At 54.6% G+C, this 12,060-nt stretch overlaps 1 protein-coding gene across 7 annotated transcripts in view; it reads right to left on the reverse strand.

The window, feature by feature from the left end:
* Positions 1-12,060, reverse strand: part of Crocc (ciliary rootlet coiled-coil, rootletin) — a 43,354-nt gene that overhangs the window by 22,742 nt on the left and 8,552 nt on the right. For 6 of the 7 annotated variants that reach the window (XM_031379305.1, XM_031379309.1, XM_031379310.1 and 3 more), the window contains 11 exons: positions 11,210-11,364; positions 6,691-6,876; positions 6,518-6,601; positions 6,383-6,444; positions 6,140-6,305; positions 5,712-5,818; positions 4,103-4,339; positions 3,621-3,717; positions 2,847-2,930; positions 2,284-2,517; positions 1,596-1,795 (listed from right to left, as the gene is read on the reverse strand). In XM_031379305.1, the coding sequence (XP_031235165.1) occupies positions 1,596-1,795; positions 2,284-2,517; positions 2,847-2,930; positions 3,621-3,717; positions 4,103-4,339; positions 5,712-5,818; positions 6,140-6,305; positions 6,383-6,444; positions 6,518-6,601; positions 6,691-6,876; positions 11,210-11,364 (1,612 nt within the window). The remainder of the gene's footprint in view (positions 1-1,595; positions 1,796-2,283; positions 2,518-2,846; positions 2,931-3,620; positions 3,718-4,102; positions 4,340-5,711; positions 5,819-6,139; positions 6,306-6,382; positions 6,445-6,517; positions 6,602-6,690; positions 6,877-11,209; positions 11,365-12,060) is intronic. The other variant, XM_031379308.1, reaches the window with a different exon arrangement.

A 12,060-nucleotide genomic window follows, 5' to 3' on the forward strand; every position in this document is an offset into this window, starting at 1 on the left:
AGCTCCACCGGGGTCAGGATAAGCAGATAAGGCTTTGTGTGTGTGTGTGTGTGTGTATACCTTGAGTTCACCTCTATTTTCTTTCTCCTTCTCTCTGTCTTGTTTGTTTGTTTTCTTTTGTTGTTGTGTACCCCTGGAACTCACTGCCTTACGATGTAGCCATGGCTTGCTGGGAACTGCTATATAGCCAGGGCTGACTTCAAACTTGAAACAATCCTCCTGCCTCAGTGTCCTAAGTGCTGGGTTACAAATACAAGCTATGAGTTTCTGTTTTGCTTAGAGACTTTTTGTTTGTTTGAGAAAAGGTCTCACTGTGTAACCCTGGCTGGCCTAACGCTACCAATGTAGACCAACTGGCCTTGAACTCATAGAGATCTGCCCACCTCTGCTTCCCAAGTGCTGGTATTAAAGGCATGGACCACCATGCCCAGCTTTCCTGTTTTTATTTAGGAAAGGCAGATTAAAAACAGCAACAAAAAGTTAAAAAAACTACCAGGTAACTAAGGGGAAAATAGAATAATGTCTCATTAAAAGAAACTGTATTACATGTGAATTATTTCTGTGTGCCGGGTGTGGGGTGTGGCATGGTACATGAGTGGAGACCAGAAGTTAACATTGGTGAATTAGTTCTCTCGAGTACATGCTGCTCTTGCAGAGGAGCTCTTCAGTTCCACCCTGGGTGGCTCAACAGTCAGCTGTAGCTCCAGACCCATGGCTGACAGCTCTGTCTTCTGGGAGTACACATGCCCACATATACACGATTTAAAAAAAATAAAACAAAATCTTCTCTTAAAAAGTCTGTACCAGGGGCTGGCGAGATGGTTCAACGGGTAAGAGCACTGACTGCTCTTCTGAAGGTCCTGAGTTTGGATCCCAGCAACCACATGGTGGCTCACAACCACCCATAATGAGATCTGACGCCCTCTTCTGGTGCGTCTGAAGACAGCTACAATGAATTATGCTGGAGCAAGCGGGGCTGGAGCAAACTGGGCTGTCCTAAGTTCAATTCCCAGCAGTCACATGATGGCTCACAGCCATCTCTATACAGCTACAGTGTACTCATACACATAAAATACATTTTTAAAAAAAGTCTCTACCAGGGCTAGGCATAGTGGTGTATGACTTTAATGCCAGCACTTATGAAGCCAGGCCAGGCAGATGATCTCTGAATTTGAGGCCAGCCTGGTCTACAAAGTGAGTTCCGGGACACTCAGGGCTACAGAGAAACCCTGAACTGATAAATAAGGTAGATAAAATTTTAAAAACTTGTCTCTAGGATGACTGGGTTGTAGCTGAGGGGTAATGTTCTTCCCTGGCTTGCACCAAGCCCTGGGTTCATTCCCAGCAAGAGGCAACCAACCAACCAGCAGGAAACAGTTCAGAACAGCACTAAGAGCAGAATTCTAGAATGGTCTACAGTCACATGTGGCAATCAGGGCACTTGAAATGTGGCTAAGGTAACAAATTAATTTTACTTCCTTGAAAACTAAATTTCCCCACCTCCCTAGTGAGACCCCTCGGGCTGGAAGGCCTGGCTGGCTAGGCCCTGCGCCTCCTGCTGGCCCCTAGGCCCTGCCCCCACTCTGCCTTCGCACCTGCTCAGGAGCTCGTTGGCATTGCGAAGGCGCTGGGCCTCGCGCTGCGCATCCTCTTGGGCCTGGGCTGAGGCTGCTGTCTGGTCCCTCAGGCGCTGTAGCTGCTCCTCCAGGCCACGCCGTTCGCCCTCACTGTCACTGAGTTGCTTGCGCACGCAACCCAGCAGGTCTTGGCTGGCTTCATAGCGCCCACGCATGTCCTGGATTATGGGGGTAGTAGGGTCTGGAGAAACCCACTCACTCTCTCCTAACAGCTCCATAGCACTGGGCAAGCCTGGGGCAGCAGACTGCATCCCTCCCACTCCTGTGCCCCCACCTCCCTGCGTCCCCCAGGTCTGGCAAACCGCCTAAGAACACCGGGCCCCTAGATACTGACTCCACCCACAAAGGCCCAGGCCCCGCCCTCTCGCGCCCTCCTCTGGCTCCTAAGCTTTCGTTATCCTAAGCTCAGACTCCTCCTCCCAGACTTGTCTGAGGTAGGGTCCTAGCCCCAAGTTTAGCTCCGTTTCTTGGGCTCTAGCCCCCTTTCTAAGGCATTCCCAGTCATCCAGGCACTCCAGACTCTGGTTCTTTCTGGAACTCTCTATCAGCAGCTATGTCTCAGGGCCCAGTCCCAGACCCTGGCCCCGCCCCCTGAGTCTCAGGGCCCCGCCCCAGGCCCTGGCCCCGCCCCTGGGTCTCCCGCTACCTGGACCTGTAGCTGGCGCTTGTGCAGGGCTGAGTGGATCAGCGTGAGTGTGGAGGAGTCAGAGCAGGCTGGGGACAGGCCTCTGCGTGGAGAACGACCTCGACCTGGGGAGGAGTGCCGCGGTGGAGTCGGAGTCCGCTGGCCAGAGAGCCCGCGCAGGCTGCCGTCAGAGGTGTCCGCAGTGCGCTCTGAGCTGCTGAGCTGGACACCACTCTCAGTGTCAGATAGGGCAGCCTGGGGGAAGGAGGAAAGAGGAGTAAGGGTTAGCTGGTCACAGGCATGGGCGAGGAAACATGACACTTGCCACAAGCCCCTTTCCCCAAGAAGCCTTCCGGAGTCCATATCTTTACACCAGTGTGCAGCCTGCCAAGCAAGACCCTCCTGCTCACTGCCCTCAGTACTCTCCTGGTTCTCACAGGGGCTAACTGTAGCAAGGCAGAGGAGCCAGCAGAGGTGAACAGGCCCCGCCCACCTCCCATTCATCCCAAGGCTCTAAGGCACAGGGCTGCGGAGGGCGGTGACTCAGCAGTGCCTGGTCAGCCCTGTGTGGGCTGAAACCACACCTGGGCCAGGTCCCTCAGCGTCTGCTGCAGACCCTCTCCATCCTCAGTGTCCAGAGTTGTCTGTTCCTGGAGCCGCAGAGACTCCTAGTGACAAGAAAGATTGGACACAGTCACGCCTAAGTATGACGTCACTCCTTGCTGGTTCCTGTGGCAGTTATGGCCACAGCATACAGGCCTGCTGCCTTCACTGAACAGATGAGGCCCAGAGATACACAGCACCCTGTCCCAGTCATCTGGCCTGACGAGGAAGAGCCCAAACTGTCCTACAAAGAAATGTGGAGCAGGGGGTGGGGGGCTGGTGGTGGGGGGTGGTGGTGGTGGCGCAGGCCTTTAATCCCAGCACTTGGGAGGCAGAGGCAGGCGGATTTCTGAGTTCGAGGCCAGCCTGGTCTACAGAGTGAGTTCCAGGGCTACACAGAGGAAACCCTGTCTCTAAAAAAACAAAACAAAACAAAAAAATAATGTGTGGAGCCCAGGCAGTGCCCTGGGGGCATTGTCTGCTGGTGAGCAATGGCCTCCCCCTGGGAGCCCAAGAGGGAATCCAAGTCCCGACTCCCCACATATTGAACTGGAAACCCTTGGGCTTTGGTTTCCTCAACTGTGTAGTGGCTTGCTGTAGGGAGGGTGGGAGGGGACAGAGGAGGTGAATGTCACTGTGCTAAGCCTGGCATGCACTGTGAGGGCAGCACCCAGTCTGGATGGAACATTTAACATGGCCCAAGCAGCCCGGCTCTCAACCAGTAGCCAATGGATTTGGCTGGCGCCACATCTTACCAGGGCCTCCAACTTGTCAGAGAGGGTCCTGTTGACCTGGTCCTTCTCTGTGTTCTGGTTCTGAAGGTGTTCCACAGACAAGGCCAGCTCTGTCACTCTAGAGGAAAGAGCAAAAGAAGTAAATGGGAGATCTGCCACTTCCTCTCAAGTTCACCAGGATATGTCTATGTTTCCTGAAACTCAGCAAGGACCCTAGGCTCTATGTCCCCCGATTTGGGACCTGGAGTAAGTCACTTCTCACTTGGGGACCTCTGATTCTTAGCTGAAACATGGGAATGGAGTTGCAGCCATCTCTCATGGGAGAGCAGCGGGTGCTCACCCAGGAGGCAGGGGTCACACATGTCATTAGAGGTCACACACGGAGCCTGGGAAGCTCATCCAGGCTCCCCAGGGAAGGGCCCAGCCCTGCTGAGCACCATCCAGAGACTCCAGGTGACCCCTGTGCAGGGGAGTCAGCTGTGGATGGGCTTGCTACCACCTACCTGGCACTGAGATTGGCCTTGTCCAGGTCACTCTGCACCTGCAGCTGAGCCAGGTCCTTCTCCCGGAGCAGCTTGGCCTGGAGCTGCTCCTCCAGTTGGGCCTGCAGCAGCTTTTGCTTCTCCAGAGCCGCCTCAGCCCTGCTCTCAGCCCGCTGCAGGCTGGCACTCAGTCCCAGGCCCAGCTCCTGGACAGCCCGGGATGTGCGGACTAGCTCCCCTCCTAACTGCAGAAGGTCCCTGAGGAAGAGGAAAACAAGAGGGGGTGTGTGGCCCCCATGTACAAATCAAAACTGCCCCGGGATACTATCTGTCACTATTGCAGTAGGGAAACAAAGTCACATAGTGTACAATGTGAGAGGCTGTGGGGAAGTCGGCTTGTCCCTACAAGCTGATGGGAGGGTAAGTGGGTAGGGCCCCAGTTTTCCCCAACTAGGAAAAGCCCTTTGCATCTAGGACACAGTTGCCCTAGGCCCAGCACGAGGCAATGGCAGATGGCTTATGTGGAATAGCAGGAGTGGCAATCCTGACGATACCAAAACACCCATCAAAAGGGAGATTACTATCACTAACAAGTGATGGTGGATCCAGTCGACAGGTCCTATATCAGAGAAAGACCAATAGGGAAGCTACTGTGACAGCTACGCCACCCAGGAAAATAAAGCAGGCTTCTTCAAGAACAGCAAACCTGAGCCAGACAGAGGCACAAGCTTGCCATCAAAGTTCCCAGAAAGCAGAACAGGATGGTAGCATTACACACTAGCCTGGACTACAGAGTGAGACCCCGTCTCCAAAAAAGGGGTGGGAGTAAGTGAGATGCCCTATGTGTACAGGTGTCTGCTGCCAGGCCGCATGACCTGGGTGGGCTTGGAGACCTACGGGGTGAAAGGAGGGAAGAGACTCACAGAAGTCGTTCTTGAACAGCACACGCACACATACACACACATATGCACACACATGTACAATAAAAACAAATTGGGAGACGCAATGACAAAATTATACAGAGTATATATACCAAAAGACAAAATGGGTATGTTTCAGACAGACAGACAGACAAGGAGTGGAGTGGGAGAAAGCTGCTTTATTTGCTTTATAAAATAACCCAGGAAGGCCACATAAGAAACTAGGGGTCCTCACTTGCCCTAAGAAGGGGAGGGGTCACATCAGAGAGAGGGCAGACTTCTCACCAGCACCGTTTTGAAATGGGAACCCCAAGTATGTGACCTAGTCAAGAGTAAAATGGGGGTGGGGCAAGGCAGGAGGGTTCTCTGTGAGTTTGAAACCAGTCTGAACTACACACCAAACTCCAGGCCAGCCAGAGCTACATAATGAGAAAAGGTGTCCATGCTAATAAAATCCAATGCCCACTTTAAAGTCCCAATGTGGGCTCATTCTCTGCATGAACTGCAGTGCTGAGCATCCAACAGCAGGGGGCAGGCGAGTGCCGCACAGTACTTCTCTGATCTTCAGTGTGAAATGGGGGAGTAGGAGAGTTCCTGCCTTAGAGCGGCACTGAATGTAATAGGAAGAGCATAGTCCAGCTGAGCCCCTGCAACCCCAGAGGAGGCCCGTGGCAGGATGCACCCCATGCTCCCCAGCAGCCAGGCCTCACCTCTCTGTGCCCATCTTCACCTCGCTGGCCAGCCGTCGGAGCCCCATGACCTGCCTCCAGAGGAGGAGCAGGCGGCTGTGCTCATTGCTGAAGTAGGAGTTGAAGGACTAGGGGGAGAGACGCTAGGGTCACTGTTGCATGCCTGCCCCAGGGCCCTGCCAACATGACCTAGGAGAGGAACCTGTCTCCCCGACAGGCAAAGACCTCCCAGCCGCCAGGGTGTGACGATGACCATGGGCCGGTCACTAACTCTCTACACACAACAGTGACACTGCACTTCAGGAGGAATAAAAGAAATGGGTGTGACCAAGGCTAGCTCTCCCAAGAGGGACAGGACCACTATGGTTAGGCTGCCTGTCCCTCTCTGGACTTGACTGAACCCTCTACAAGGACGCCCCACTGCTGTGCTCTCCTTCCAGCACCCTCACCTCTTCCTCGCGCCTCCATGCCGCCTCTCTCTGCTCCAGCTCCTTACAGCTGCGGGTCCAGTCACTGGTCACCTTGCGAATGTCCTCACTCAGAGTCTGGTTGGCTGAGTTTGCCTGCTCCAGCTGCTCTCTCAGCATAGCATTCACCTGGGCCAGGCTGGCACTTCTAGGAGAGGTGGGGGTGTTCAGTAGGCACTTGCTCACTTGTTCAGAGGGTGCCCATGAGCTAGCCCACACACTCACCTCTGCTGTTCGTCCTCCAGGCGCAGAAGAGCACTATCCAGATCCTGGCTGTGTTCTGTGTCCTGGGTGAGGAGGAGGAGAGTCAGGACGAGCAGGAGGCGGGAAGGTCTATGCCTGCCCCATCCTGTCACCAACCCTCAGTCGCTGCTGCTCCAGCTCGGTGGACCTGTCCAGCAGCTGCTTCTCCAGCTCTGAGCACTGCTTCTTGTACTGCAGAATCTGGCAATGTGTAGGAAGCAGTGTGAGCCCAGAGGTGAGGGCCAAGTGCAGCAGAGTGAGGGCAGGGGTGGGGTGTGGGCAATCCTGACCTTGGCCTGCAGCCGCTGCACTAGCTGGGCCTGCCGCTGCTGGCCCTCCTGGTAAGCCTGCAGCTTGCGCCGGTAGGAGGCCTGCTCCTCCTGCAGCTGCCTCCGCAGCTCCACGCTCTGCCGCACCAGCCCCCTGGGTTCCTGTGCCTCCAGCTCCCCAGTCTCCAGCCGCACAGCCTGCTCCAGCTGCAGGGAAGGGCTCTGGGTGAGAGTCCTGTGCCTCCTGGGAAGCAGGCCCAGGCCTCTTCAGGAGACATCAGGCTGGGCCTAAGACCCACAATGCCTTGCAACCTGATGGCCGTGCACACCAAGGAGCAGTTACAGGCAGATAGGCCCAGGATGCTGTGCACATGAGCATACAGATGGAGCAGACAAGACAATGTGTGCAGAGGCATACAGAGCATGGCTCACAGGTAGGACATGCTTGGGCACACAGGGCAGACATGGGCACACAGATATGCTTAGATACACAGAACAGGCACAGGCATGCAATGCAGACATGAGAATATATGTGGGGTGGGCACGGGCACACACTGATGAAGAAGGAAAGGTAACAAAGGCTGGCTATGTGCACATGGGTGGCCATGGTGGGCATGGGTATACAGTTGGAACACGTATGGGCACATGAACAGGCCAAGCATAGCACACACAAAAGACAAGCCTGCACACGTGCAGCAGACCTGCCAGCACATGTCTACACACAGATGGACCTGGAAGCAGAAGGTGAAGTGCCCGCCCCCTCCGTGTACGTGGCTACTCCTTCAGAACAGAGTCTGCCCCACTATGATCTCTGCCTCAGACTGCCGCCAGGTCTCCCGACCCTCTTCCTTCGCCGAGGCAAGCTCAGGAAAGCCTGGATTTTTGTTCCCCACTGGACTTAGTACCTAGGACATTGGCTGTGGGGTGGGATGGCTCACACTCAGGGACTGTGAGACCACTGAACTAACAATCTAAGTGCATGTGAATCTACTCGGAGCAGAGATAACGATGCACAGAAGATCTGAGCTCACAGAGAGCACCTGTAACGAACACCCCAGCCTGACACGGAGGAGCCCCGGTAAAAACGCAGCCTTAATATCTGTATGTGCCCTACCTAGCACCTGCTTTACCCCTCATCCCCGCCTCTCCCTCACCTCACAGGACTCCCCTGTCTAACTTCCTGCGCTCCAGCTACTGTGCAGCATGCCAGCCCCGGAACCCACGGGCACACAGAGGCCTGTCCACTAGCCTTCTCAACCCTGTCCAGGTGCCTGATGGTCCTGGCTGCTCTTTCTGGGGTCCCTCAGCTTCCAGCTGTCCAGGTAAAGGGCTGAGGGAGGAAAGACTGAAGATGAGCACACTTAGGGTCATGAGCACACACAGGGGGCTGATCCCTAACCCAGATGACCAATGCTAACCCACGCTTCCCATCCATCTCCCAAGCAGCCAGGCTGACCAGCAGGACCCTCAAACACACACACAAGCTGTGGCCACCAGTCAAAGAGAAGCCAGCAGGAGGGCAGGGCCTTTCTTACCCACACTAACCAGAGGCCCAGGCTAGGTCAGTGGCCCTCCAGGCCTGCACTAGCCTAGTACACTTGGTAGATGCTGAGAGCCACTCACGGAGATGCTGGTCGGCAGAGTGACTGTGCCCACTGAGATGATGCCCACGGGGCTGCACTGTGAGCTTAGGCTGCTAAGGGAGGTGGCAACAGTAACTCCTATGCATCTATGGCAAATGTCTACACAAAGCCCAAGCAAGCAGAGAAGTGGACAGTGCCCACATCTGTCACATAGTCCGGGAAGGTGTGTGTGTGATGGGTCCGTGAGTGTGCCTCACACACGAGATCCCGCATGCCTTGTAAGTGCTGGGTGTGTGCTGACATTTGGTGTCTGGGCCTTCTCATGCCCGGGGGTGAGGGGCATCTGGACGAGGTCTATGGGAGTGGTGCAGGCACCGTGTCCATCTGCATGTACCAGGACATGTGCTTGTGTATCTGTGTATGCCAGAGGAACCTGGGGACGACAGTCTGTGCTCACTGGTCACAGGTGGTGGTCGAGACTGCACCTATGCATGTGTGAGTGCCTCTGTGGGCTGACTGACAGCTCATGCTGGCTTCTGTTCTTTCGCTGCCTGTTCGCAGCCAGAAGACATGCAGAATGCACTGTGCTGTTGGTTATGGTATGTGGCGAAACTGTGAATGTTCACCCAGGTGCTGTTGTGCCAGGGCAGGACTGTGTGTGCTCTGGCTACATACAGTCTATGAGTCTGAGGGTGTCCAAGCCCTGGGTCCTGAAATGCACTCTGTAGACCAGGCTGGCCTCAAACTCAAGAGATCCTCTTGCCTCTGCCTCCAGAGTGCTAAAGGCATACACCACCACCTCCCAGCTGGGTGGGTTTGTTTCTATGTGTTATGTTCTATGTGGGGTCTAGTTGTGGCCTGCATTGTGTGTGCCTTGCACGTCCATGTGACACTGGTGATACTGGCTCCTGGGGTATGGAGGGTTTGGGCCAGTTACTAGGGACTCCACCTGCTTCCCCAGTGCTTGGTGCCAGGCTACTGCAGGCCAGATCTCACCTCTCTCCACAAATTCTGCCCTTTACGTAACAGCCTTCCATCTGACTTGCAGTTCCAATGGCAAGGAAGCTGCCCCAAGAATGGATGAAAGTGGTTTACTGTCTCCCTTAGCAACCGTTGCTCTCCTGCCCCATTAACTCACTAAACCCAGGTTGCCATGGACACGGGGGCACCCAGGGAGTCTGTTCTCTAGCGCCAAGGGATAATGCCACTCTCTCTTTCCAACGTATCTCACTACACCTGTTTCCTGGGGACACTGAGGACCTGGGAGATGCCCTCTGGGAGTCCGGCCTCAGTTTCTCCACAGGATATGCAATGAATAGAGCATGAATCCTGGCTCTCGTCCCACTCCCTATCCCAGGAAGATGTGGGTTTTGAAGGATGCAAACAACCTCACTGATTGCCCCCAACCTAGTCTGCCAGGCAGCATGGCTACGAGGCACCTGCCATCTGCTGGCATAGGTTGACATACCAGGGAATGTGCCATGCAACCACAGCCCTGGACCAGCAGTGTCTATCCAGCTCCACCGCTGGGCCTCAGTTTCTCTGTCTGTAACCACTGGGTCCTTTCACTCTCTGTGGGCCCTCCCCAACTTCAGGAAAGGCCTTCAAGGTCATTTCCACCCGATCTCTGTCTCCAGGTGGGGTCTCACCCAAACTGTCTCAGGCACACAAGAATTAGAAACCCAGGCTGTGTGTGCCAACGGATAAGGGGAAGATCTGAATGGAAACAGACCCCGCCCCACTGCAGACCACACGTCAGAGAAGAGACTGCCAACCTATCCTTCCCTCCCTTGTCAACCAGGGGCCAAAGTGTCAGCTGCTAAAGCTGGCACCTAAAAGGCAGTCCCCAGGGGACCAGCACTGTGTCCTGGGCCAAGAAGGGTCTAGCCTACAAGAGGCCGGTTCTGGCCCGTCAATAGTACCAACCCAGTGCCCCTCCCACCCTGTCCCTGTACCCCCTGCAGACTCTAAGAAATGAATTCTGGAGTGTCCTTGAAGCCAGGGGACCACCACGGGGCCCTCACTCTGTTCCTTAGCAAGCCCCAACAAGTCAGAGGCGTGTTTGAGCAAGTGGAGCAGGACATGGACACAGCCCACGACCAGAGGCTGCACAGAGACACACAATACAATATGCAGGCTTCCACTCAATCAGGGCCTTCCACGTGCACACACTGTGCCCCGCAGCAGCCAGCAGGCTCTCTGCCACCCCCAAAACAAAGGCAATATACAGTCCTGGCCTGGGAGCCAGGACAGCAGGATTCTTGTCTTAACTGGCTGTGACATGGGTCATAGTTCCCCCACTTCCTAACCCCACCATGGCCCCCTCTCTAGACCTCTATTTTCTCCTTGGTTAAATAGGTATCATCAACTTTGGTACACTAAATAAAAAGAACTGAGTAAGCCGGGCAGTGGTAGCACACGCCTTTAATCCCAGCACTTGGGAGGCAGAGGCAGGATTTCTGAGTTCGAGGCCAGCCTGGTCTACAGAGTGAGTTCCAGGACAGTCAGGGCTACACAGAGAAACCCTGTCTTGAAAAACCAAAAAAAAAAAAAAACCATTATCCTGGGCTGGAGAGATGGCTCAACAAGTTAAGAGTACTGACTGCTCTTCCAGAAGTCCTGAGTTCAATTCTCAGCAACCACATGGTGGCTCACAATCATCTGTAACGAGATCTGATGCGCTCTTCTGGCATGTCTAAGAGAGTGACAGTGTACTACTCATATATATAAAATAAATAGACAAATCTTTAAAACCGTTAGCCCATGTGTCAGCACACACCCCATCCTTTACCCACCTCTATCTACCTTCAACCACCATCAGCTCCCCTGGTCGCCATGCACTCAAGGCCATTCTCGTTGGCAGAGCTTCAGTCTAAACCAGGTGCCCATCCTCCCAAGGCCCATGGGCCTGGTCAGGACACCTCCCTAGCCCACATGAGCCGGGCTGCAGCACCCACCCTCTCATTGATGGCATTGTACTTGATGGCAAGCTCATCACGCTCTGCACGGCTCTGGGCCAGCAGGTCCTCCACACGGGACAGCTCCTGCTGCAGCAGCTGGTTTTCCTCCTGCAGCGACAGCAGTGAGGCCATCTCTGGGACCTGGAGTGGGGCTGACAAGGGACAGAGGCTGAGGTTGACTTCTGGCTAGCTCGGAAGGGCACTAGCACCCACAGGTGTTCTAATTCGTTTCTGAGACAAGATGGTGGACAGGGGTCTGGGAGGAGCCTGGATATGTGTGGCTGCAGCACCCAGGGGCCAAGAAAGCTGAGGAACAGGAAGGTTGACAAGAGAGGCCAAGAGCTAGATTTGTGTAGAAACTACTACAGCCCTGTAGCCACGTCCCCAGAACATACAGGAGGAAGGCTCTAGCCAGGAGTCAGGAGAATGTCTTTCTGAACCCACCCACCCTGGAAACACAAAACTCTGAATTGTTGCTCCTTCCTTTTCTGAGGACTATTCAGGTCTCAATTTTACTCATCTGTTAAATGGGTAGAATAGCATCAGCCATGACAGAAATGTGGTAAAGCTTTACTCAAAGGCAGGGCTTCTCATAACTTTGCTTTGTCTCCTTGTTTGAGGTAAGGTCCCTACGTAGCCTGGGCTGGGGTGGAACTCATGATCCCCTCCCCTGCCCCTCAAATGCTCAGATTGTAGGCAAGCACCATCACACCCAGCTCTCTCACCACTCAAAGGCTACAGTGTAAGTTAGTGGCAGCTAGTTTATAACTTTCACCCTGAAAAACATGGACACACACTGCGGGCCTTCTGGCCTTGGTGGGGAGCTCATTAAGCCTCCCCACCTCTGG

This window comes from Mastomys coucha, unplaced genomic scaffold, assembly GCF_008632895.1.
Source record: "Mastomys coucha isolate ucsf_1 unplaced genomic scaffold, UCSF_Mcou_1 pScaffold18, whole genome shotgun sequence".
NCBI lineage: Eukaryota > Metazoa > Chordata > Mammalia > Rodentia > Muridae > Mastomys > Mastomys coucha.